Below are 23,965 nucleotides of genomic sequence, written 5' to 3'. Positions count from 1 at the left end.
AAGAGTAAATTTGCAATCCTTTTTGTGATCCAGAAGTTCAAACTAATCTAAATTTGACTTTGCTTCCAGTGTGGTGATTTTTTTTTGGGGGTGGTGGTGGTAAGTACTATTGGGATTCATCAATTAAGATGTGTTCTCCTATTCAATAAAATCTTGCACTATACTCTACATCCTAACTTTCATCAGCCTTGGACTATTGGTCTTTGCTTTTAAAATAAGATATCATTACCTTTTCTGTGTGGTAATTCAACACACCAATCACTTTTTGCTGAAAGGCTATACTGAAAAGTATGGCTTTTATCCTGGACTCTCCTACTTTGGATATTTTTCCTCTTCACCCACTTAACTTAAATTTAAAAACAATTCTTAAATATCAAACAAGACCCTGCACCTTTTGTATTTCAAGGAGGGTAAGCCTAGTTTAGATCTTTCTCAGCACTTGCACACTGAGGCAAATGATCTACTTGGCCTTTAATTATTGTTATAGCTGCTTTCTGTGACCAGCTCTAATTGCATGCATTTTGTAATTCTGATCCAGAATACTGTGGTTACATGTCATGGAGTATTGCAAAGTTATTGCATTTACTTTCAAGCTGAGTTGCTTGCACTTGATATCTTTACTCATGGCAATATGCTATCAACAGTTGAAGAACCACTTGACAAATTGTGGGAGCAGAAATTGCAGTCCAGGAGGTGACAATCTGGCCTTGGTGCCGACATTCTTTTGCAGATACTAAATATTTTATTCCTTTTGATATTTATCCCCTTAAATATTTGACTTCAAAGATTTCTCCCTGGTTTTGGAGCAGGTCAAGGACCTTTCAATTTAATGGCTTTATTTGGTGCTGCTTCCATTCAGTATCTGCTGGATTAGAGCAGAAACTGTGATGGTGCCTACTTGCATGCCATTTGCAATGCTAGGTTTCTTCTCTATTCCATTTAAGTTTTCAAGTTCCATCTATCCTTACATTTCAAATGACAGCCTACATCTCCCTACTATTCTTTGCTTCCACCAACAACCCCTCCATCACCCACCATTTCCGAACTTTAGCACTTCGTAGCAGCTGCTGCTTGATCAGCAACTGCTACTGTACATGGAACTGTGGAGAAGTTAGAAAACAGATCTTTCACGGAGTTGGAGAGAGAGAAAAAATATACTCAGGTGAGGAAATTCAGCAATCATTTAAAGACTTTCCAATAATCTGGGTTGACCGGAACCCCATGCCAAATTATTTGGGGGTGGGTGGTGCTCCGAGACATTGATCATGCCAGGAGCTTTACCAATGGACTCCTAAAGCTCTTCATACCTCTGCTGTTTCAGGGTGTTTTCCATTTATACAATACTTGGATAAGTCCTTTTTGCCCCAAAGTGTATGATGTTTTTGGATGAACATAGATCAATGTGTCAGATTTTATTATTAGTGGAAAATGGATAACCAAAAATGTTCAAGCCTTTTACTTTATGGGGTGGGAGGTGGAGGAGGAGAGGTGGTAAGGCCAAAGGGAGAGTAGGAGTGCCACCTACAGATTAGTGCCTGTAATTACAGCAATTGGAAGAAATTGAAGTCTTCTGAAAGTAAATCGCCGGACCAGTTTTACCCATCTAATTCAGTCACCGTTCACATAACTAAAGAATACTTTCATTCTCCATTGATATCTTTGGTAATTTGTATGATAAATTTACAACTCTGGACCTAGAATTTTCTTGTTCAGTTATAGGATAAATGTTGCGGCTAAGCCAGCATTTATTTCCCATCCTTATTTGTCCTTGTGAAGTCTTAATCTGCCTCTATGTACTGTTGAAGCCCTTATGATGGTGTTTTATTCATGAGAGAGTTCCAATGTATTAACCCAGTAATGTATTTCTTATTCAGATAGTTTGGAGAACATGTAGGTGGTTTGTGTTCTGTGCCCTTCTTACTGGTAGAGGCTACAGGTTTAGGAATTTATAATGATAAATGTTGACACAGGATGATAGAATTATTACCAGAAGTAATGTTTGCTTATTAATTGTGGGAAAAGATGAAACATTTATCATAAACTAGATAATATAAAATAAAACTTCTGTTTCCCTCAAATTAAAGGTATTCCAAGTTGTAGGAAAATGAATTATCGTTAATGTCAACAAATTGTAGATAGTGAAGGATTTAAATTGAAACCATCTAAGAGAAAACATGTTTTTAAGGAATTGAAAGAATTTAAATAGAAGCAGGAATAGGCCATTCAGCCCAATGTACTTGTTCCTTATTCAGTAAGATCATGGTTGTTATCTCGGTGCCACTTTACTATACTGACCCCTTAACCCTTGATTTCCCCTACTATCCAAAAATCTCTTGATCTGTCTTGCATATACATTGTGACTGGGCTTCCAAATCCCCTGGGATAGAGAATTTCAAAGGTTCACTACCCCCTAGGTGAAGAATTATTTTCCATATCTCTGACCCAAATGGCTTATTTCAAGACTGAACCTTGGTTCCAAACACCCATCAAGGGGAAACATAATTCTTGCATCTGGCATCTGTCCTGTCAGATCATGTTTAAAAAAAACAATGAGATCATCTCTTTTTTTCTAATCTCTAGACAGTAGTCTCAGTTTGATTAATCTCCCCTCATTACACTACCACCCCCATTCCTCCTGTCAGGAATCAATTTGGTGAACCTTTGTTATAATTCCTCTACCACAAGTATATCCTTTCTTGGGTAAGGAGAGGCAAGTCTTGTCCAGTACACTCCAGTCTTGCTGGAACCTTATATATTTGTAGTAAGATGTTTTTACTTGTGTTTTCAAATCATCTTGCAGTAAAGACCATCATACTGCTTGCCTTGCTTGCTGTACCTGGATGTTAACCGTGAATCTGTGTACAAAGGCACTTCTCTTCCACTGAACACTCATTTATCAAGCCTTCATGATTTTTTATTGAATACTCTTATATTTTCTCTGCTAAAATGACGACTGTGCATTTTTTCCATATTTTATTCCAATTGCCATCTCTTCACATTCACTTCTATTGTTTAGTATCCCCTAGTGTATCCACCATCTCCAAAGCAACCACTTTCAAATCCTTGATGCACGGCATTTATTGGTTTCAGCTGCATTAATTTCTCCATTTGTTTTTCTAATGCTAATTTCTTCCAGCTCTTCATTCACTCTAAACCCATTGTTCTCCAATAGTTTTGGGAGTGTTTTTGGCTCTTTTGTGAAGACAAGACAAAATATTTTAAATTCTCTGTCATTTACCTATTCCCCACTAAATTTCTCCTAGCTTGGGCTGTTAGTGACCAACATTAACTTTAGCTGACCTTTTCCTTTCTTGCATATGTATGAAAGCTTTTACAGTCTGTACTGATGTTTCTTGTGAGACTGCATTCACTTTACGTTCCCAATATTTGGTTCCCCCTGCTGAATTGTGATTTCCCCAATCCTTTAGTTTACATTTTTTTTGGGCAATATATCACTTTCTCCTTATCTTTAAGCACAGCTGGACAGTTTTTTCCCTGATGATTTTTTTTGTTTTCCTTAAAGAGATATTTATTTTAAGTTATACATTAATTCTTTAAAAGTTAGTCAATTTGTGCCTCATACCTTCATTTATAGTTTGCTTCATTTAGAGTTGGGACTCTAGTTACAGATTGAACCATATCACTTCCAATTTGATCATTATTTCTTTAAGTACTGGATTATTAATAATTTTTTTCTCAATGCAAAATGTTAGATCTGAAATAGCCTCTTCTCCTGTTGGTTCTTTACACACTGGTATAGAAAACCATCTCTTGTAACTTCATCCTCCACCCTAATACTGGTAATTTGGTTTGCTCAGGCTATATGATTTATTATCCTTGATACACACACCTCTAATTTGGTGATGTGTGATGCCTGACATTATCACTTTAACTTGGATGCCTATGGCCGATCCTCACCAAGGTTTTCTGCTCCTTGCTGATTCTGACTGCCATCAGCCCACCTTTTTAATTATCATGACTATTTTCTCCATTGCTATTTTACATATCTCTTCTAAAAGTTATGCATCCTGGAATATTTGATTTCTGGCCTTGGTCACACTGCAACCAGAGCTCTGTAATAACTATCAAATTGTTCCCATTTATTTCTATTTGTGCAATTAGTTCATCTAGTTATGAATGCTGTAGTTGAACTCAGATAAAGAATTTTCAACGTTGTCTTTCCACCACTTTTGCTTCTTTCTGTGTGACTCTAATTGAAGGTGTATTATGTCTGTAAGTACTGTCTCTTCATTCGATACCCATTTTGCTTCCCGGCACTATTGGCCTGTCCTGTCTTTTTAAAATTTAAATCAGTAAAATATGTCCCTCATCTCTCCCCGCTCACTTTAGTGATTGACATTATGCATGTCAGAAGTTGGGTGGGGAGAAGATTAAAATATCATGCTAATCTGGTGTTCTTACTGTTATTATTACTCTATTTAACATGTGCACCTTCCCTTATGAAATACATGTCTTAACTACTGCTGAAAGCTTGCGTTGTGCCCCCTTTTTGTAACTCCCTGCATTCCATTAACTGTTGTGTTAATAACAAAACAGCACATAAAGGAATTGGGTAACGTTCACCTAACAATCAGTTGTGCCCAGAAAAAGGCAATTCAGGCTGAGTCTGTACCCTCCCTAAGGAATGATAATTAACTTTACCCCACTTCTCTGCTCTTCCCCCATGGTCTTGCAGATTATTTCCTTTCAGGGACTTATCCAGCTCTCTTTTAAATATTATAATTGAATCTGCCTCCTCTACAAAGTTGGTAATGGAGTTCAGTTCCTAATCGCATATATAAAGGTTTCTTATCCTGCTGCTCTTTGTTCTTTTGCTATTATTCTTGTTCTTGACCCCTCCACCAATGGGAATAGTTTCTGTCTACTCTCTTCACTAACACCCCTTTCAGTTTCTACAGAACCGTTTCTGTTCGGAGAACTGCCACAGCTTCACCAGTCTATCCACAAACTGAAGGAATACTGGGAATTGCTTTTGCAAATCTCTTCTGCACCCTTTCTAAAGATTTGACCTCTTTTCTAAAGTGTGTTGCCCAGAATGAACAGTATGTACCAACTCTGCTGAACCTGCGTCTTGCACTTTTTATTACAACCTCTTTGCTCCTGGATTCTGCCCCTAGATCGCTCGGGATCCTGCATGTTTTTTAACGACTTCTTCAACTTGCCCTATCAGTTTCAATGAAATAAAAGTCCCATAAAATCCATACAGATCCCCAGATCTCTATTGGACCCCTTTTCGAATTGTGTCTCCTAGTTTATATTGCCTTTTCTGATTCTCCCTACTTAAATGTAACACATTGCAATCCCCAATATTAAATTTAATTTGCTACCTATCTGCTCATTCTACCAAACTTTCTATGCCTCCTTTGAAATATTATTCTCCTTTTCATAGTCCACTACATCTCCAAAGCATTGTCACCTGAAAATTTATCATGTACATCCACGTCCAAATCTTCAACATATATTAAGAAAAGCACTGGACCTAGGACTGATCCGTGGAGAACTCCACTGTAAACTTCCCTCCAGTCTGGAAAAACAACCTTTCGTCACTCCTTTCTCAATCAGTTCTCCATCCATCCTGCTACGGACCTCCGCTAAAACTACAAGGGTATCGCCTTCCGTGGCGAAAACCGATGTGAGGTATTCATTCCGTACCTCAGCCAGGGCCCCCTCTCTCTGACTAGATTTCCGTTTTGGTCTGTGATCAGCTCTTCCTCTCACAAAACTTTTCCTACTGACGTGCCTGCGGAGTATTTTTGGATTCCCTTTGATGTTCGCTGTTGGTCTTTTCTCACGTCCTCTTGTATCATTTCATTTACTCCCTTTTCTGAGCGTTCTGCAGTCAGCTTGGTTCTCACTTGGTAGCTGTCATATGCTCCCCCTTTTCGGCTTTTTTTTTACTCTTAAGGGTCGTACACGTTGACTAGAACATTGCTATATCTTTGTTCGATTATAGGGTGTACAAATAAACCTGGTAACTGCATACCAGCCAGTTTAACTCCAGTGGGAGGCAATGCACAAGCATTCTCCTTATTGCTCTGTGTGGGACCAATGAGGATAACGATCGGTGTTATTACGTCACAAGAGTGGCAGCTCCTCAGAATAAACCATTGGCTACAGTGATCTTGGGGCGGATCCTGGGCTGGCTCCCTGGGGATGGGGAGCCTATCCCGCCCGCCTGCCCGCCCACGTCCCCTGCCGGCTGAGACTGAGCGTCGCGCATGTGTGCAGAGCTCGAAACGACGCATGCGCGGAGGCGGTGGCGGTGCATGGAAACGGGTGATGGATCGCTGGGCGGGCGTTAACGGGATGGAGCTGTGAGCTGGGTCCGGCTCGTCCCGTTGATCGGCTGTTGACTGAGCGCAGCACCGATGTTTGACCATTCGGTGTGCCGATGAGGTGGGCGGGCCTCGGCGCCTGGCTTCTCATGTTGGGTGTTGATCCTTGAGTGAAGGTGGCCGTCGGCTCCGGCTCTCCCTGTTCCAGCGTCCGCCGCCTCCCGGCTTCCCGCTCACCATGTCCGGGAAACACTTCAAAGGGCCCGAAGTTAGTTGCTGCGTTAAATACGTGCTGTTCGGCTTCAACATCGTGTTCTGGGTGAGTGGGAAAGCCAGCGCCGGGTGTTGGTGCCGAGCCTTTTGTCCGAGTCGGGTTCTTGGAGCCTCTGCTGATCCGCAGCACCAGGTCACGGCGGGCAGAACAAAAACTTCCCTCAGCAATCCGCTCCGCTTACAACCCGTTCATGCAAAACTTCGCCCTTTGTAGCCGGGGAAACGATGCGGTGTATTTTATAACCGGTACCTGCGAGGGTAAGGAGAAGTGGTGGGTGTCTAGGCAACTCCCTCCTGTAGTTTCAATGCTCAAGCGTGACAAAAGCCGAAAGGGAATCTGACCGGGGTTGCGAGAGAAAGAGACAGCGTTGTTAGAATTGTTTTAGTTTGAGTTACTGTTTTCCGTTTGTGTGTCCCGTTCAGTAACTGCCTGCTGCTTTTGTTCGATGTAATATGGAGAGGCAGGCGGTCGGAAAGGATGTCATTATTGTTAATTTCATAACTTCTAATGCATATTTCATTAGGGAACATTTACTTTTCAAAAAGAACTTTAAATTATCAATGGTTAAAATTCTGGGTGCACCAAAGTGTATCCGGCTGCATAATTTCTTGCCTTGTGTTACAAAGATTCGTAAAACAATATGTTGATAGTGTGGAAGATAGTTGAGAAAGTGGACAGCATATTTTATTGGCTGAGTAAATGTTTTTTTTAAAAAAGGGTTTAGGTGGAATTGTGTAATAGGCCACAGCTGGAGTACCGTTTACAGTGTTGGTCATATTACAGAGGGTGTAATTAATCTAGAGTAGTGGTGTTCACTCTTTTTCAAGAGGGGGCCACTTTGACAAAAATACTCAGAGGGCAATGTTAACTCCTAAACATTGCTTAGTACCCTGTAATTATGTGATTTTACAGTTACTTGGAACTAAAACTAAGTCTGCTTGTACAATCAACATTTATCAAAGAAAATAATCGTTTTAAAAAGGCACCAATACATAATTTTTAAAGAGTATTATCACATTATATAACAGATGGTTATTGGCAGATTACAAGGCAATAAATGCACCCACACAACTTAGTTTCATACCCTGCTGGTGCTACTTGATCACTCACACCTCCCTCCTCTCTTTAGCTGAACCCTTCCTTCCTCTCTTTACCTCCCCACGCCCCCCCCCCCACCTTATTCTGCACCCCACAGACCTCATCGCTTAAGTTCCTGCACGTTATCTCTTTCTGGGCACACTTTCCCTCATTCCCACCATGGTCCTGCTCCTGTCTGTGCTTTGACTTTTGAGCTGCACTTTGGGTTGAAGAAAACTGTCACAGGCATGTGGATCTTGCAAAAGATGTTGCTGGAGTTGTGGCTCTGAGGAAAGGTTGAACAGGCTAGACTTATTACCGAAGGAATAGAAGAGGCTAATGTAAGATTCACTGTATAAACCTAAAAGGGGTCTAGTTTGAATTGATGCACATTCATCCCTTTGCAGAATCTGGGATCACATATTTGAAGTTATTAATGAGGATTTTTTTCCATTAGGAATGCATGGGCCTGTAGCTGAGTATTACAGACAGAAATCCTCAATACATTTAGAACATAATTGGAAGTAGACTGAGACTTCAAGCCAACAGATAAAGAGCTGGAAAGTGGAATTTGGTAGGATAACTGCTGCATCAAGCACAAACATGACTGTCCCCATCTGTAAATGTCTATAATCCTCTGGGCTAGTTTCATGTATTTGCACAGTTTGAGATGCTTTTAAGTACTTTTCCATTACAATGGCTATCCTATCATGTGATGTGATGGATAGACACAGAGGCTTCTCTAAGCCCACGTCTTGTAATAACATTTCATCTTTAACGTAGCAAAACAACCGAAGGAAGTTCAAAGCAGTGAACACGTGTAATGTAAACAGAGCCATGTAAACACGTTGGGGCAGATTGCTTGAATGTTGGTCAGACAGGAAGGTTTTAAAGAGTTTTTTAAAGGAGGAAGGAAAAGTGAGTCATTAGCATGGCAACTCTGGAGTTTGAGACTGGAACGGTTGAAGAAATGCTCAGCAAAGGTGGTGCTCTTAACATTGGGGATGTTTGAAGCTGGAGGAAGATGTATTCTGGTGGATTGTAGAATGTGAGGAAGTTACAGATGCAAGCAAGATGCATAAGAATTTTAAAATTGAAATATTACTCAGCTGGATGCTGAATTGGGTCAGCTATAAGTAAAGCGGATGTGTTTGAGTTGTATGGGATGGACGATTTTGGATGAGCTTAAGCCTATACAGAATAAATAACGCATGTGGGTGAGTGGTGAGGTTAGATAAAGAGAGTACCCCAACCCATCAGGTAGGAGTTTACCAAGAATGTCAGTTCAGAGCCAGTTTTCTGATGCGTCGGAGGACATGAGCATATTTTATTGGAAATTGAACTTGGATGGACTGAAACGTGTTTTTTGCCTGTGTTCATTTTGTTAACTCGTTTGACTAGCAATACTCTGGCTCAGGGTGTGGCCCTATTGATGTGCCGAGATTTTTAATTGCTGAGCCGAGATTTTTAATTGCTGAAATTCAGTATTTTGTCTTGACTATATGTTTACATCCATAGTCTGGGAATGAATGACATAAACCAATCTAACCAGATGAGGTAGACCACTTCTGGTTTTAAAAAAAAAATTGTGATTGTGGTACAGATGAATCTGTTCAGATATACTAATTGAAGAATTCCAGTTAAGGAGTATAAATGTGTTATTTTTAAAACAAATATACTGTTTAAGCATGGCTCTTAAATTACTATTACCAAGGAATGAAGTTCTTGGAGATGTAATACTTTTCAATAAAAGGTATTTCCAATTTTAAAAGCATTACTACAACACACTAGAAAAACATTTTATTTCACACTGAGCTCACTAGTATTTATACTGATGATTAATATTGCACATATTAAGAAAGCAGTGTCACGTGTATAGAACTATTAGCTTATGACTGAAACAAGAATCATCATCAGGAATAGTACTTGCTTTGGGGATTAGTTGCCAAGATTTTGTTCATTTTCTGAGGAAAATTGTTTATTGAACAATTTTGATAAGTAATTTATTTCACTTGCTTTATTTTTCTAAAATTACTTGGGACAAGAGCAAGCAGATAATGGAAATTGCCTATCCTCGCATGTTGAACATCTGCTTCAGTGAAGGTCACAATCTAAGCTTTAAAAGTACACATTAGCTATCTCTTTTGAGAGAGTTATGTCTGGATTCCTACAAACTCTTTGCCTTTTCTGAATGCAAGTTATTGAGTTAAAATAATGCTGTTTCCTAGGATCTCCTTCTGATTTCCTTGCTTTCTGAACAACCCTTGAGGATGAAGAATCTTTTGATGTTTATGGAGACACAAGACACTGCAGATGTTGAATTATGGAGCAGTAAACTATCTTCTGAAGGAACTGGGTTGAACAGCATCAGTGGTGGTATAGGAATTGCTGATGTTTCGGTTGACTCTGTCCTGATACAGGGTTGTGACTCAATGTCGACAGTTCCTTCTCTGCTCACCCACTTTGACCTCTGTGGTCTCTCTTGGGTTTCTCGATAACTTTGGGTGTCAGCAGTAATATTCAGTTTCCATATTCCCCTGGTCTTGTTTTGTCATGTTTTATTTCAAAATATACTTTATTCAGTCAAATTCACAAGTATGCAGCACTGGGTCAGTTTGGTTTTCATAACAAGTCATCTTATTCCCAATACTTGAGCACGTTATTAGTTAACGTTCATTAACAATCTTAAAGCAAATAGTTCATAGGTTTTAACACAGATTTCAACTAATTTATGTGCAATGACAGGAGGATTTTAAACTATGTCCCTTCCCTTTAAGGTCCTTGCAATGCAGCACCCAACTTGAACATGCACAGTAGCGCACACTTTCTGGACCTTCAACCGTATAAATTTGCATCACTCGGTCATAGACTTACCTTACCCTGGAATATCAGCAAGTTTTGGGCATACCAGAGGATGTCTTTTACTGTTTTTTATTGTTTCCCAAAGACGGTTTATATATGTATCAGTGTATGTCCCTGAATTAGCCCGTATAGCAGATTCCTAATGCAGGGTCTTGAATCAAATGTATCAACAATCCCTGTGTCACCACAGATGCTGCCTGTCCCCACTGAGTTTCTCCAAGCAATTTTTTTTTGCTCCAGATTCCAGCATTTACAGTCTCTTGTTTCCATACAGCACAGTCCTATGTCATTTACAAGCTTTTCAGCATAAATCCTAACACATACCTTTTGTATTTCTATCAGACCTTCCTGGCAAAGATGTGTTCTTTAAGGAGATTGGCAAGTGATCTGTTTCAGTACAGTCATCACGAGGCCCACCATACAAGAAAGATCTAATTGGAAGGGTTTTTCTCGACTGACAGAAAAAGCCTTAGTGCGTGAAAATTTTGATGAGGTATTCTGTTAAATCACTTTGACAATCTGCTCGTGAAATGTCCCCAATGACATCCACTGTCTTTTCCTGCAAGGCTATGATTTTTTTTCTTACAGATTACTGACTGATTTGTAATCACATGTGTTCTTTTGAATAACGTGTTCGACAAGGACAAGTGACTTGGAATGGTACAGCTGAAATGAATGTTCTGAGGCAAAATGGCTATACCCCACCCCTTACCTCAGTTTAGGGTCCTCCCGTCATTGCACACCAACCATTTTAAATCTATGTTAAAACTCCATGAACTATTTAAGATTGTAAATGAAAGATAACTGATGATAAGTAATGGAAATAATGTGTTATGGATATGCTTATGTTAATGTTCTACATAATTTATTCATGAAAAATCCAAAATATATTTTGAAATAAGAACAAGGTGCATATCTTGATCTTGTGAACTGATGAGAACAGTAAGAATCCTCTAGTGAATGTAGACAGGCTGATGGAATGGGTGGATAGGTGGCAGATGAATTTTTATGGTGGGTAAAGTGAAATGTTACTTTCTGTTGGGTAGAATGAGAGGAAGCATCATAAACTAGAAAGCATAATTCTAAAGGATGCAAGTGCAGAGTGATGTGGGGCTGTATGTACAATGGGTTGGACACAATCAGATTATTATGTTCTAGATGCTGCACTTTAGGAAAGGTGGAAAGATTTTAGAGAATGCAGAAGATATTCACCAAAATGATTGCAGGGATGACTGTACTGTAGAAGCTGGTGGTTATCCTTGAAACAGGTGGCTGTGGGGAGTTCTGATTAAGGTATTTAAAATTATGAAGGATATAGCCAACAATTGAAAATTTAAAAAAAAGTGGATGCTGGACATCTGAATTAATAATCAAAAATGCCAGAAATATTTGGACGTTGCAACAGCTGTGGACAGTTAAACAAGGGAAGGTGATGGATTTCATGCTGTTGTGTGGGAATGTACCATGGGAACAGGAGTGTTTGGTGGAGCTGGAAGAATGAATCAGTGAGTTACAAAGGAAACAGTCTCTCCTGAATACTGGAAGGAGAGAGGTGACGTGTCTGGTGGTGGAAATCAAGGAGCATGTTTCATTTAATGTGGAGGCTGGTGGGATGGAATGCGAGGATGAAGGGAGCCCTATCCTTGGTCTGGCTGGGAGGAGAGGTGGTGAAAGGGGAAGAGTGAGAAATATGGAAATGCATTTGAAAACCCTATCAATTATGGTGAAGAGGAAATCAAGGTTATGGAGAAATGAAGACCTCTTCGAGGATTTGGTATGGAAAGTCATGAAAACAAATACAATGGAGACAAAGAAGCTAGGAGAATGGAACAAAATCCTTACAGGAAACATGGTTGGAGGAGGTTTAGTTAAGAGTCTGGAAAGGGAAGTATCGGCTCAGGGTACAGAAACGATTCACTGTGACGTGGCTGGGGGTGGAAGGCATGAGTTACAGGGAGATTGGATAGGCTGGGGCTGTTTTCCCCAGAGCATGGAAGGCTGCATGGTTACCTTGTAGAGTTATATGGAATTTATGGAATATAGGGCTGAATAGTTGCAATCTTTTTTTTCCAGGGTGGTGGAGTCTGAAGTTATAGGGCATGGATTTGAGGTGAGACAGGATGGATTTAGGGGGAACCTGTGGGGCAACTTTTTCCACACAGGTGGTGGCTGTGTGGAATGAACTGCAAAGAGGTGGGTACATTTACAATATTTAAAAGATACTTGGGCAGGTACATGAATAGGAAAGGTTTAGAGGGATATGGGCCAAATGTAGGCAGATGGGACTAGCTTGTGTAGACAACTTGGTCAGCATGGATGAGTTGGGCCAAAAGGCCTGTTTCTGTGCTGTATAAATCTATGACTCAATGGACCATGTGAACACAGGAGCTGGACGGAAATTGGTAGCATGTGTAATGGAATTTTTGAGTACGATACAAGTGCAGGAATACATCAATACAGTCCTCAATATACTGGAAAAAGACTTGACTGAATTTGGGGCTCTTGTATGTATCTCCCAAAGAAGCGTGCTTAGGTTGGCTCCATAAGAGTTCCCATAGCCGTATATTTATGGAAAATTAATGGAGTTGAAAGAAATTCTGTGTCAGAATGCATTTGGTCAGGTGGTGGAAAGGGACTGGCTATTTTTCAAGGAAGGAACAAAAGACCCTCAGACCATCCTTGTGTGGGATGGAGGTGTGGAGAGCATAGATGTCCATGGTGAAGATAAGTCAGTTGAGAACAGGACTGTAGAAATTGACAGTGGTGGAGAGCATTAGAGGAGTTTCAGATACATGTGGAAGGACAATACAAAGAGAGAAAGTACAGTGTCAATGTGGGAAGAATTAAGTTCTGTGGGGCAAGAGCAGGTTGAAACAATAGGTCTTCCTGGATGTTCCTGTTTGTGGATCTTGGGAAGAAATTAGAGGCTGACTGTGGGATTGGGTGACTATAAGGCTGGAGGCATTGGAGAGAAGATCTCCTGAGGAAATGAGGTCAGTGATTGTCAGCAAGACAATCACCTGATGTTCAGTAGTGGGGCTAAGGTGCAGAGGGAGGTAAGAGGAAGTGTCTGACAACTGACCTTCTGCCTCTGCAAGGTAGAGGTCAAATTGTCAACTCACAAGTAATGCCTTTGTCGGCAGGTTTGATGCCAATGTTGGGGTTGGCCCTTAGTGAGCAGAGTGCTGCACATTGAGGGGTAGGTTAGCGTGAGTGAGGGCTGTGGAAAAGCAGCTTTAACATCGTGTTGGGCTTGGGATATACACAGATTTGAAGGGAACAAAAACCGTTCCCTTTGGTTGATCGACCAATGTGTAGAAAACATAGATTGAAGAAGATTAGCAAAAGAACCAAAATTAACATGGAGAGAAACATTTATGTAGCATGTGATTAGGGTCCAAATGCACTGTTAAGGGTAATAGAGAAGATAGATTCAACTGCAGCTGGATAAATATCTGAGAGGAAGGAATTTGCAAGCCTGTGGGAGAGGGTGGAGGACTGGAACCAGCTAGCATCACTTTACCATAGAACTGGGCCAAATTTCTCTTATAATCATTCTTTATCATTTGAGAATTGATACTTAATGTATTGCAAGTATCTTTTGCGCTTGTAGTATTGCTTACTGTTTCTATCATCTTCTTCTATCAAGATTTAAAGTGTTGTGTCACTGATATAGGGAGTTAGAACACTTGTACGTTCAGTTTTTTGTTGTCCTCTTTGGATCATTTTCTTTTGAGGTGTAGATTACAAGGAAGATGAAAACAATAGTTCATGCTTGGGAATAGAAAGAAAGAATTTGCTATTGTACATTTAGATCACCATGATGTCCTAAAATCCTTCAATCAATAGAATTCCTAAATGCAGTAGCTGTTTATTGCAAACTATTCCAGCTAAAAATATGCGGTAATTTGCAGTGGATACTGAAAGTTCAACAAAAACACTTTTGCACTTACTCTGTAGCTGTGACACTTTACTCTGCATTCTATATTGTCTTACCTTGTACTACCTCAATGCACTGTGTAATGAATTGATCTGTATGAATGGTATGCAAGACAAGTTTTTCACTGTACCTCGGTACAAGTGACAATAATATTCCAATTCCCTGCAATACATCTTGACACAAGGTATACAAACTGATATTTCCAAAGGCTGGATATTCTTACTCACAAATATATTAGAGTGATAAGTCTTAGATTGTCTGATGTATGGTACATGTGTATATGCATACCTGATATGGTGTTATTCTGTTTTCTTCTGCAGTTGCTGGGAGCTGCATTTCTAGGAATAGGCCTCTGGGCTTGGGCTGAGAAGGTATTTTGCATATGCATGTACTTGAACCTGATTAATATAATTTTGGTGTTTTTAATCTATTCTAGGGAAGCAGTGATGTGGTAGGGAATATTTTTAAGAATTTAATCACTCAATTTAGATTTGGTTCATGTTGAGTAAACATGTTCACTTGAGTACTTCAAGAAGAAACAAGGTGTTGAATTTATGTAGTACAGTAAATGTCCTTGGAACATTTGCTAGTTTCCATTTTTGAATGTTTCATTTTGTAATATCGTTTGAAAGATCAATCTGTTTTTTCTCTGCAGATGCTGACTCACCTGCTGAATATTTCCATTGCTTTCTATTTTCAAATTTCCACCATTCATAGTATTTTGATACAGAATATAGCAATTTTCTTATTCCAAACCTTTTCTGACTTTTGCACTTAAGAACAAATGTGGATTAGACTTCCACATACAGTGGCATGCAAAAGTTTGGGCACCCCTGGTCAAAATTTCTGTTACTGTGAATAGCTAAGTGGGTAAAAGGTGACTAGATTTCCAAAAGACTTAAAGTTAAAGATGACACATTTCTTTAATAGTTTAAGCAAGATTACTTTTTTATTTCCATCTTTTACAGTTTCAAAATAACAAAAAAAGGAAAAGGGCCCGAAGCAAAAGTTTGGGCACCCTGCATGGTCAGTACTTAGTTAGACCCCCTTTGGCAAGTATCACAGCTTGTAAATGCTTTCTGTAGCCACCTAAGAGTCTTTCAATTCTTGTTTGAGGGATTTTCACCCATTCTTCCTTGCAAAAGGCTTCTAGTTCTGTGAGATTCTTGGGGCATCTTGCATGCACTGCTCTTTTGAGGTCTATCCACAGATTTTCAATGATGTTTAGGTTGGGGGACTGTGAGGGCCATGGCAAAACCTTCGGCTTGTGCCTCTTGAGGTAGTCCATTGTGGATTTTGAGGTGTGTTTAGGATCGTTATCCTGTTGTAGAAGCCATCCTCTTTTCATCTTCAGCTTTTTTTTTACAGACAGTGTGATGTTTGCTTCCAGAATTTGCCGGTATTTCATCGAATTCATTCTTCCCTCTACCAATGAAATGTTCCCCGTGCCACTGGCTGCAACACAAGCCCAAAGCATGATCGATCCACCCCCGTGCCACTGGCTGCAACACAAGCCCAAAGCATGATCGATCCACCCCCGTGCTTAACAGTTGTAGAGGTGTTCTTTTCATGAAATTCTGCACCAGTTTTTCTCCAAACATACCTTTGCACATTGCAGCCAAGAAGTTCTATTTTAACTTCATCAGTCCATAGGAATTGTTTCCAAAATGCATCAGGCTTGTTTAGATGTTCCTTTGCAAACTTCTGACGCTGAATTTTGTGGTGAGGATGCAGGAAGGTCTGATTTGATGCACTTGCTGCTTATAGAATTACATTGTCATGCATTTTGTCATTTACCACATTCATGCCATCTATATACTTTATTGATAACTAATCTATGTTCAGTAGCGTGAAGACTGATTAGTCAAAGTAGTACAGGTTAGTGGTTAACATGGGTGTACTTGTTTGGCCAAAAGGGCCTGTTACCATGCTGTATAAATTTTTAAAGAATGTTTTATGCTGTGGGTATTCACTTAAATGTGCACTGAAAATAAAATTCTGATGGCTTTTGACTGTTCCTTGATTCTCTAGCCTATCTGTAAAAGATTTCACAATAGAAAATGTCTTCTCTGGTGACCTTTCGTCCATTCTGATACCAATTATCTTTTATGTATTGACCTGAACACACTTGTTATATGACAGCCTTGATTTTTAATGTCAGGTCTTTGTAGTGTGAGAATTAGTCTACTGGTTTCACTATAAATGAGAACCTCATTGTAAAAAGAGGTATAAAGATGTTTAGTACATCTTTTTGAGTAATGGTAATCACATAAATACTTTTTTTTTCCCAGGGTGTGCTTTCTAACATCTCTTCTATCACAGACCTGGGAGGATTTGACCCAGTCTGGTTGTTCATTGTTGTCGGTGGAGTAATGTTCATTCTTGGATTTGCTGGCTGTATTGGTGCACTGCGTGAGAACACTTTCCTATTGAAATTTGTAAGTTTACATTACCACTCATCTGTGAGAAAATTTATAAAGTGGATGGTGTCCTTGTAGATTTTATAAAGTTTTAGAATTATTAATAGTTTTTGAAATAACTGTTTAAGTTGCTTTTCAATTTAAAAAAAAGTTTTTCTATAAACTCATTAGGTTGAAAAACATACATGGGTAAACACAGCTATTTAAAAATTTTGAAATATTATTAAGCTACTTCTAAACTTTGATTTATCCATATTTGAACATAATTGAGAAATTGTTTGGAATAACTGGTAATAAAATTCTGAACATTTTAAAGGAAAAAAATAGATAATTTGTAAGAAACAGTTCAGAATCAAAATAGTTTTGATGCAAGCATATGTGAATTAACCATAAGAGTTGTGAATATTAAAATCTGATGTATCAATGGGTGTTTAACATAACTGTGTTTGGTTTTTTCTCTGAGGAAATCGCCATGTTAATTGGTTCCAGCTAAAAGGCTTTTGACAAAAAGAGGTGGATAATTCAAACTTCCTGCAGAATATTGGTCCCATGTGCATATGATAGTTCCTTTTTAAATCTGAGTGATGTCAAATCAAAATCTAGCATGGGAAGTTTAGAAGGCCTGCACTAGTTTTCTCTGGTGTTAGCTCTTCAACTACCCAGGCAGTATAGTCAAGACATGATAACCTTCCATTCTAGCAGTTATCGTGTTGCTAAATATAGTTTGGATAGGGAATTTGAAAGATTCACTGCCCTCAAGTTAAAGTTTTTTCTCTTCCAAGTCCTGAACAGCTCACCCCTTATTTTGAGAATATGACTGTTCTAAACACCTCATCAAGGAGAAACATCATCCCTGCATCAATCCTATTAAGATCTGACAGAATGTTGTACATGTTCGGGAGATCACATCTCATTCTTTCAAATTTTTGAGAGGATAGGCCCAGTCTTTTTAATCAGTCCTTATAAGATAACACCTGCTACTGACCAGAATCAATCTAATGAACCTACTTTGCACTACATCTACCACAACTATATCCTTCCTTGGGTCCTAATATAATTGGAGTAAGACACCTTTGCTCTTGTGCTCAAAATCTGTTCTGAAATAACCAGTGTACAGTTTGCCTTACTAATTGTTGCTGAACCTGCATATTTCTTCAGTGATTCATGTACAAGAACATCTAGATCCCTCTGAGCATCATCACCTTTCTAAGTCTCACGATTTAGGAAACATTCTGCTTTTATATTTTTCTACCGAAGTGGATGGTCTCAGAATTTTCCACATTGTCTGTCCTCCTGAACCTCTGTGTCCTCCTCATAATCCCCATTACCTTACAGCTGTGATTATCAGCAATCTTGGACATATTACACTTAGTCCCTTCAAATCATTAATTTAGATTGTGAGCAGTTTAAGCATTGGCACTGATTCCTGTGGAGCCCCACTATTCACAGCCTCCCAAATGAAAATGACCTGTTTATTGCAACTGTTTATCTCTTTACCAATCCTTAATCCATGCCAATATATTACCCCCTGAACTAAGGTGCTCTAATTTTAATAACCTGTTGTGTGGTACTTTTTAGAAGCCTTCTGAAAATCCAAGTATACCACATCCACTGATTTCTTTTTTCCCCTAGTTACAACTTCAAATAACTAACTGATTTGTGAGAACATAATTTCCTTTTGTACGTCGGTTATCCCTGCCCAATCCCATTGCTAGACTAACTGGTCTGTGTCTCTCTGTCTCCCCCTTAAATGGTGCAGTTACATTAGCTATCTTCCTATCTGGGAACTGTTCTAGAATCTGGAATTTTGGAGGTTGACTACCTCTGCAACCACTGCTACCACAGCCATATATTTAATGACTTTGGGATGCAGGTTACCATTCCTGAGGATTTATTTTCAAAACCATTTTCCAATAATTTTATTTTACCAGTGGAACTTTCTTTTACTTTAATCTGTTGTGCTCTACTATTTCTGGGAGGTTTTCTGTGCCTTCCATGAAGACGTGCACAAACTATTCGTTAAATTTCTTTGCCTTATTTCCCCAGTATAATTACTTCCATCTCACATTCTCTAAGAGATCTAGATTAAAGTCTTTTACTTTTAACTTATCTGAACATTGGTACCTTAAGTGCTCAGGATGCATTTCCATGAACAAGGCTACAAATGGAATCTGCATTAAAAAAAAAGGTCATTATAGTATCATAAATAGTGGAATGTGTTATCAACTGTACTGCTGTGTCAAGATCCTGGCTTGAACTCCTCTCTCCTCTGATGGGCTGGGAACCAGGAATCTGTGCGGTGTGGCCAGTCAGCCTTGAGATGAGGAGCTAAGGGTTGCGCACAGGCTGCATGACAAATGTGCACTCTGGGGACTGGCAGTGTGTAACTACCTGAATCCTACTGTCTCTCTCATCACCTCCTTTTGGATATGATGGAAGCTGCTGTCTTTTTTTGTTTGTCTGCATAGCCCGGAGATTTCTCCATGGTAACCAGCTCAATGTTGGTCACTGACTATTGAACATGCTGTAGAGAAATTACTGTTTTGGGGAGAGCTGTGCAGCTGAACAAAGTGAAGGAGAGACAGGAGTTTCTGTTTAATTGAACAGTTGATGAGAGGTGCTGTAGGGTCCAGGCAGTCTGTCAACATGTGGAATGGGTGCTGCTTGTCCCCAGCAAAATGACTTTTTAAGTAGCAGAAAAAAGGTCTTTATATAAGTGCCTTTTCTCTGTTATGAACATCACAAAACTTCACAGATAGATAGTTTAAATGTAGTCACAGTTGTAGTGTAGGGAATAGTCACAGTCAATTTGAACACAGCAAAGAATGATTTTTAAAAAAAAAAGTGACCACAATTCGTTTTCCCGTTGTTAATTAAGGGATAAACATTAGCTTGGAGAACATTAGAAACCACAAACTTCAGATTTTTTCCATAGAATCTGTTGCCTACATTTATGTCACCAGAACTTCTGGGAACAATGGGATAAAAACATATCATTGGTTGCTTCTGTACAATATGCTGATGGACATGAAATATACTCTCTTCCAAAATGTAGTTCCTTTGATTTTAAGCAGTTTAGAACAGGCACTAGATCAACATGGTTGTTTATTTCAATGGAGACAGATGGCTATAAGTGAGCTGGCTATTTGGTAACTTACATTATTTTGAATTAATTGAGTTTATTTAAAAATATATACTTAAGTGTTTTATGGATATCTTTTTGTTTCATTGAATTTTAAGTTTATGAAGGTCCTTGATTTTTATTCTGAATGTGCCATCCTGATATAGCTAATTTTTGACTTTGATAGACAGATAAACCAAGTACCAGAGAGCTGCCAGTTTTTCTCAGCTTAATATTTGATCAAGGAATGAAGCATGAACTTCTTAATGCTTGCCCTTGTTGGGCTTTCCATAAGTGGTAGGACCATGATTAGAACAGCTGAGAGATGTCTTAACTCTGTAGAAATTGTCTTTTCCATTGGTGAGATACCCAGTTTGATTCATGATGAGCAAGGCATATTGCTATTTATGTGCATGCATAGAAAATATGCTATACTGTATAGGACAGGAATGCAGGAATAGGGCTATTGGGGCAGTCGGGTGGAGTTAATCTTTCTTTCTTGAAATTCAAGAAATGAAATCGTCTGGATTGGTGCCATCCAGATTAGTAGAAAGGGAAAACTGGAACTCAGGATTAAAAACAAAAATAGAAGTTATGTAGAATGATCTTTCAGTGAATGAGAATTGATAGGCTTGAAATTTATCTGACAAAAACTGAAGTTCGAGGAAATCGAGATTAGGGCAGTGATAGGGTTATAGTATGGAATTCAGAGTTTAGAAATGGGTCATTCACCTCAGTTTATATTCCTCAATCTTCTGTCATTCTCTTTCCCTCATTTCAGTCTTCCATCATGTCTCTTTTCCTTTTACTCTCATCTAGTTTCCTTTTGAATTGTCTGTGCTCTTTACCTTCCAACCATGGAGTGTTCTCCATTCTAACCACACTGAATAAAAATGTTTATCCTGCATTTATAGCACTGGTGTTGGGTACTCTAGTGATTAGAAATGATCTTTCAATATCTTCACTCTCCAACTCGTTCATAATGTTAAAGAACTCTGATGGGTGTTCTCCAAGTTCTGTTTCCTCAAAAGGGAAAGCTTCAGCTTGTTCAGTCCTTCCTGATAGCTGTAATCTCTGGTATCATCCTTATTGGAGCCTTGCTTGAGTTCTCTATAGTTCTTCCGCAATCTTCTTAAGAAGAGCTTTCTGTGGCTTGGTCAAGGCCCTGTTCAGACATGACTTAAATTTGGATTTTCTTAATACCTTGATACTTGAAAGAAATCCCAGTATTTTGTAAGGATTGTTCTGCAAAGCTGTTTTAATGATTTGTTCACTTGTATTCCTAAAACTTGTTCACTTGTATTCCTAGATATCTTCTTCTATCTCATTTAATATTTTATTTTCTAAGATGCAGGTAATTTCTATTTGCATCAAAGTTCATTTGCTACCTAATTACTCAGCCTGTGAGAGGTTTAGTGGTGTGAGGTACTGTCTTTTAAATCAAAGTGGATGATTAAAGGAAGCTGAACCTAGGAAGCATTTGAAATAATAGCATACACATAACAATCTTTTGGATCAGCAATAGAAATTGCAGTTCAAAACCAAAAGGGAGGAATTAGAAAGTTAATCTTTATGCCAGTTAGAATCAAAATATGAAAGTGGATTGAAGTAGAAGTCAGAGGTGCAAAAAAAAGTTTGAGACGTACTTTAAAGCAAGAAAGGGAATCCTTTTTTTGCATCCTACTCCTATTGGGACTGCAGTTGAACTAATGCTTTTTGTAGTACTCATCATGGCCTTGAACCTGATGGTCCATTTTGAAGGCTTTGTTTTTAACATTATTATTTCTGTGCTAATTATAATGGCATGCAGAGGCCTGTTTATTTTTGCTAAAGTTTATCCAGGGCCATATCATTGCTACATGAAAAGATATGGCATACTATCAGCCACTTGGTAGATGCTGTGAAGTGACATACATAAAACAATTATATAACTGGCATTTACCATTGAGATTTATAAAATTTCACTGGCATTTTAAAGGTCATTAGTTTGGCAGATAAGATTTTCAGACATCAGCTTTGCTTAGTATCCTAACTATGTGGGGTAATTAAAACATGCTATGCTTTTTTGCTTTTGAGTAATATCATATGAAATACTTCAAAAATAATTTGGTTGTAAAATTGAATCTGGGTGTTCTGACATTTTGAAAATTTTATTGTGAAAATAATGTCAGCTGAGAAAACATGCCACACATGGGTTTTTATTATGTTTTGGTGCAAGTTACATTGTAATAAAAGTTTTTTTTTCAGTTTTCAGTATTTCTGGGTCTAATTTTCTTCTTGGAGTTGACAACTGGGATACTAGCATTTGTCTTCAAGGACTGGATCAAGGACCAGCTCAATTTATTTATCAACAAAAATGTTCAAGCTTATAGGGATGACATAGATCTTCAAAACCTCATTGATTTTGCACAAGAATATGTAAGTAACAAGAAATTTCTAAATTCAACCAAACCTTGAGTGGGCACCTGATATAATGTGTACATTATATGAGAGGTATTTATTCCACTATAATGCAGTATATTTGTAACATATGGTGATGATTCAAAAATTAATCATTATCCTGAAAGTGCTTTGACTTGTCATCCCACCCGCAAATACAAATAATAAATGCATTAAAAAGTAATTATTGGAGATAATTGTGCTGTCTTATGTCAACATTTCCTATTTCATAGTAATTAATGTCTATAATTATTTGAATGTTGTTGTGCTTGTAGATAACCAGCCAATCACTTTACCCATTCAGAACAATGGGCAGTGTGAATTCAGAGTTGATTTATTTTTAATCCCTTAGACATTCTAAGACTGTCCTGTTGTGAGTATGGATCCTTCTTTAAGAGGCCTTGGAGTGTTTTGTGTAGAAGAGAGCAAAAGAGCAATGCTGGTACAGAGCTGGTGCTCTTTTGTAATTGGGCTAACACGTGTTGGATAGTGTGGAGGAAGCTTTAATTTGCCTTTAATCCACGCATTTCCTGATCTGGAAATGTATCCTAGTACAAACCACAGAATATCTAGCACCAATATGTTAATGAAAGTGCCCAAAAATGTAATTGTTCTTGCGTACATCGGCAATTTTAAAAGCAAGAGGTTTTCCTGATTGCCATGAGTAAATTACTACTTGGTCCACTTTGTCTAGGTAATCCCAGATTCAATTCCTTGGCCAATAAGTCAAATCTATATTCTGATGAGAACAAAATAATTTAATGACTGCTAAGTGGAGTTATCTTTTCATATACTTGTTATGCCAGATTGCAGTCAACACTTCATTATTCTTCTTAATTTTATTATTGTTTTAAGGGATCTTCTGAGAATTTTTCATTCCAGAACATTGTGAAGTATGGAATAGGTATAACGAGTAGATGGAGTGGTGAAGAAGGCATACTGTATGCTTGTCGCCTTTAGTTGAGGCACTGAGTATAAAAGTAAGGAAGTCGTATTGCAGCTGTATAAAACTTTGGTTAGGCCACCTTTAAAGTATTGTGTGCAGTTCTGGTCACCCCATTAGGAAGGATGTGGAGGCTTTGGAGAAGGTGCAGAAGAGGTTCAGAATATCAGCTATAAGGAGTGGTTGGATAAACTTGGATTGTTTTCTCCAGACTGTTGGATGTGAGGCGAGACCTGATAGAAGTTTATAAAATCATGAGAGGCATGGATAGGGTAGAAGATGTCAAATACTGGAGGGCATAGCTTTAAGGTGAGAGGGGGAAGCTTAAAGGAGATGTGTGAGGCAAGTTTTTTTTGCACAGAGTGGTAAGTGCCTGGATCAGGCTGCTGGGCAGGAGAAGGGTGGTGCCCAGACACAATACTGAAGTTTGAGGCATTTAGACAGGCATGTGAACATGCAGGGAAGGGAGAGAGATGGGATTAGTTTAACTTGGCATCATGATCGGCACAGATATCATGAGTCAAAGGGCCTGTTCCTGTGCTATGCTGTTCAATGTTTTGCAAGCCCCATGTAATCTGAAATATTATCTGCAG

The 23,965-nt window shown here is 38.8% G+C and overlaps 1 protein-coding gene across 4 annotated transcripts in view; it reads left to right on the top strand.

The window, feature by feature from the left end:
• Positions 1–6,280: 6,280 nt before the first annotated feature.
• The window catches only part of LOC127569290 (tetraspanin-17), a 73,724-nt gene continuing 56,039 nt past the window's right edge, over positions 6,281–23,965 (top strand). For all 4 annotated transcript variants that reach the window (XM_052013791.1, XM_052013793.1, XM_052013790.1 and 1 more), the window contains exons 1-4: positions 6,281–6,615; positions 14,770–14,820; positions 16,741–16,887; positions 22,238–22,408. In XM_052013791.1, the coding sequence (XP_051869751.1) occupies positions 6,535–6,615; positions 14,770–14,820; positions 16,741–16,887; positions 22,238–22,408 (450 nt within the window). In that variant the 5' untranslated portion in view covers positions 6,281–6,534. The remainder of the gene's footprint in view (positions 6,616–14,769; positions 14,821–16,740; positions 16,888–22,237; positions 22,409–23,965) is intronic.

This window comes from Pristis pectinata, chromosome 4 (assembly GCF_009764475.1).
Source record: "Pristis pectinata isolate sPriPec2 chromosome 4, sPriPec2.1.pri, whole genome shotgun sequence".
NCBI classification, from domain to species: domain Eukaryota; kingdom Metazoa; phylum Chordata; class Chondrichthyes; order Rhinopristiformes; family Pristidae; genus Pristis; species Pristis pectinata.
Note: the sequence above shows the minus strand (reverse complement) of the source record. Positions and strands in the feature narration are given on the sequence as shown.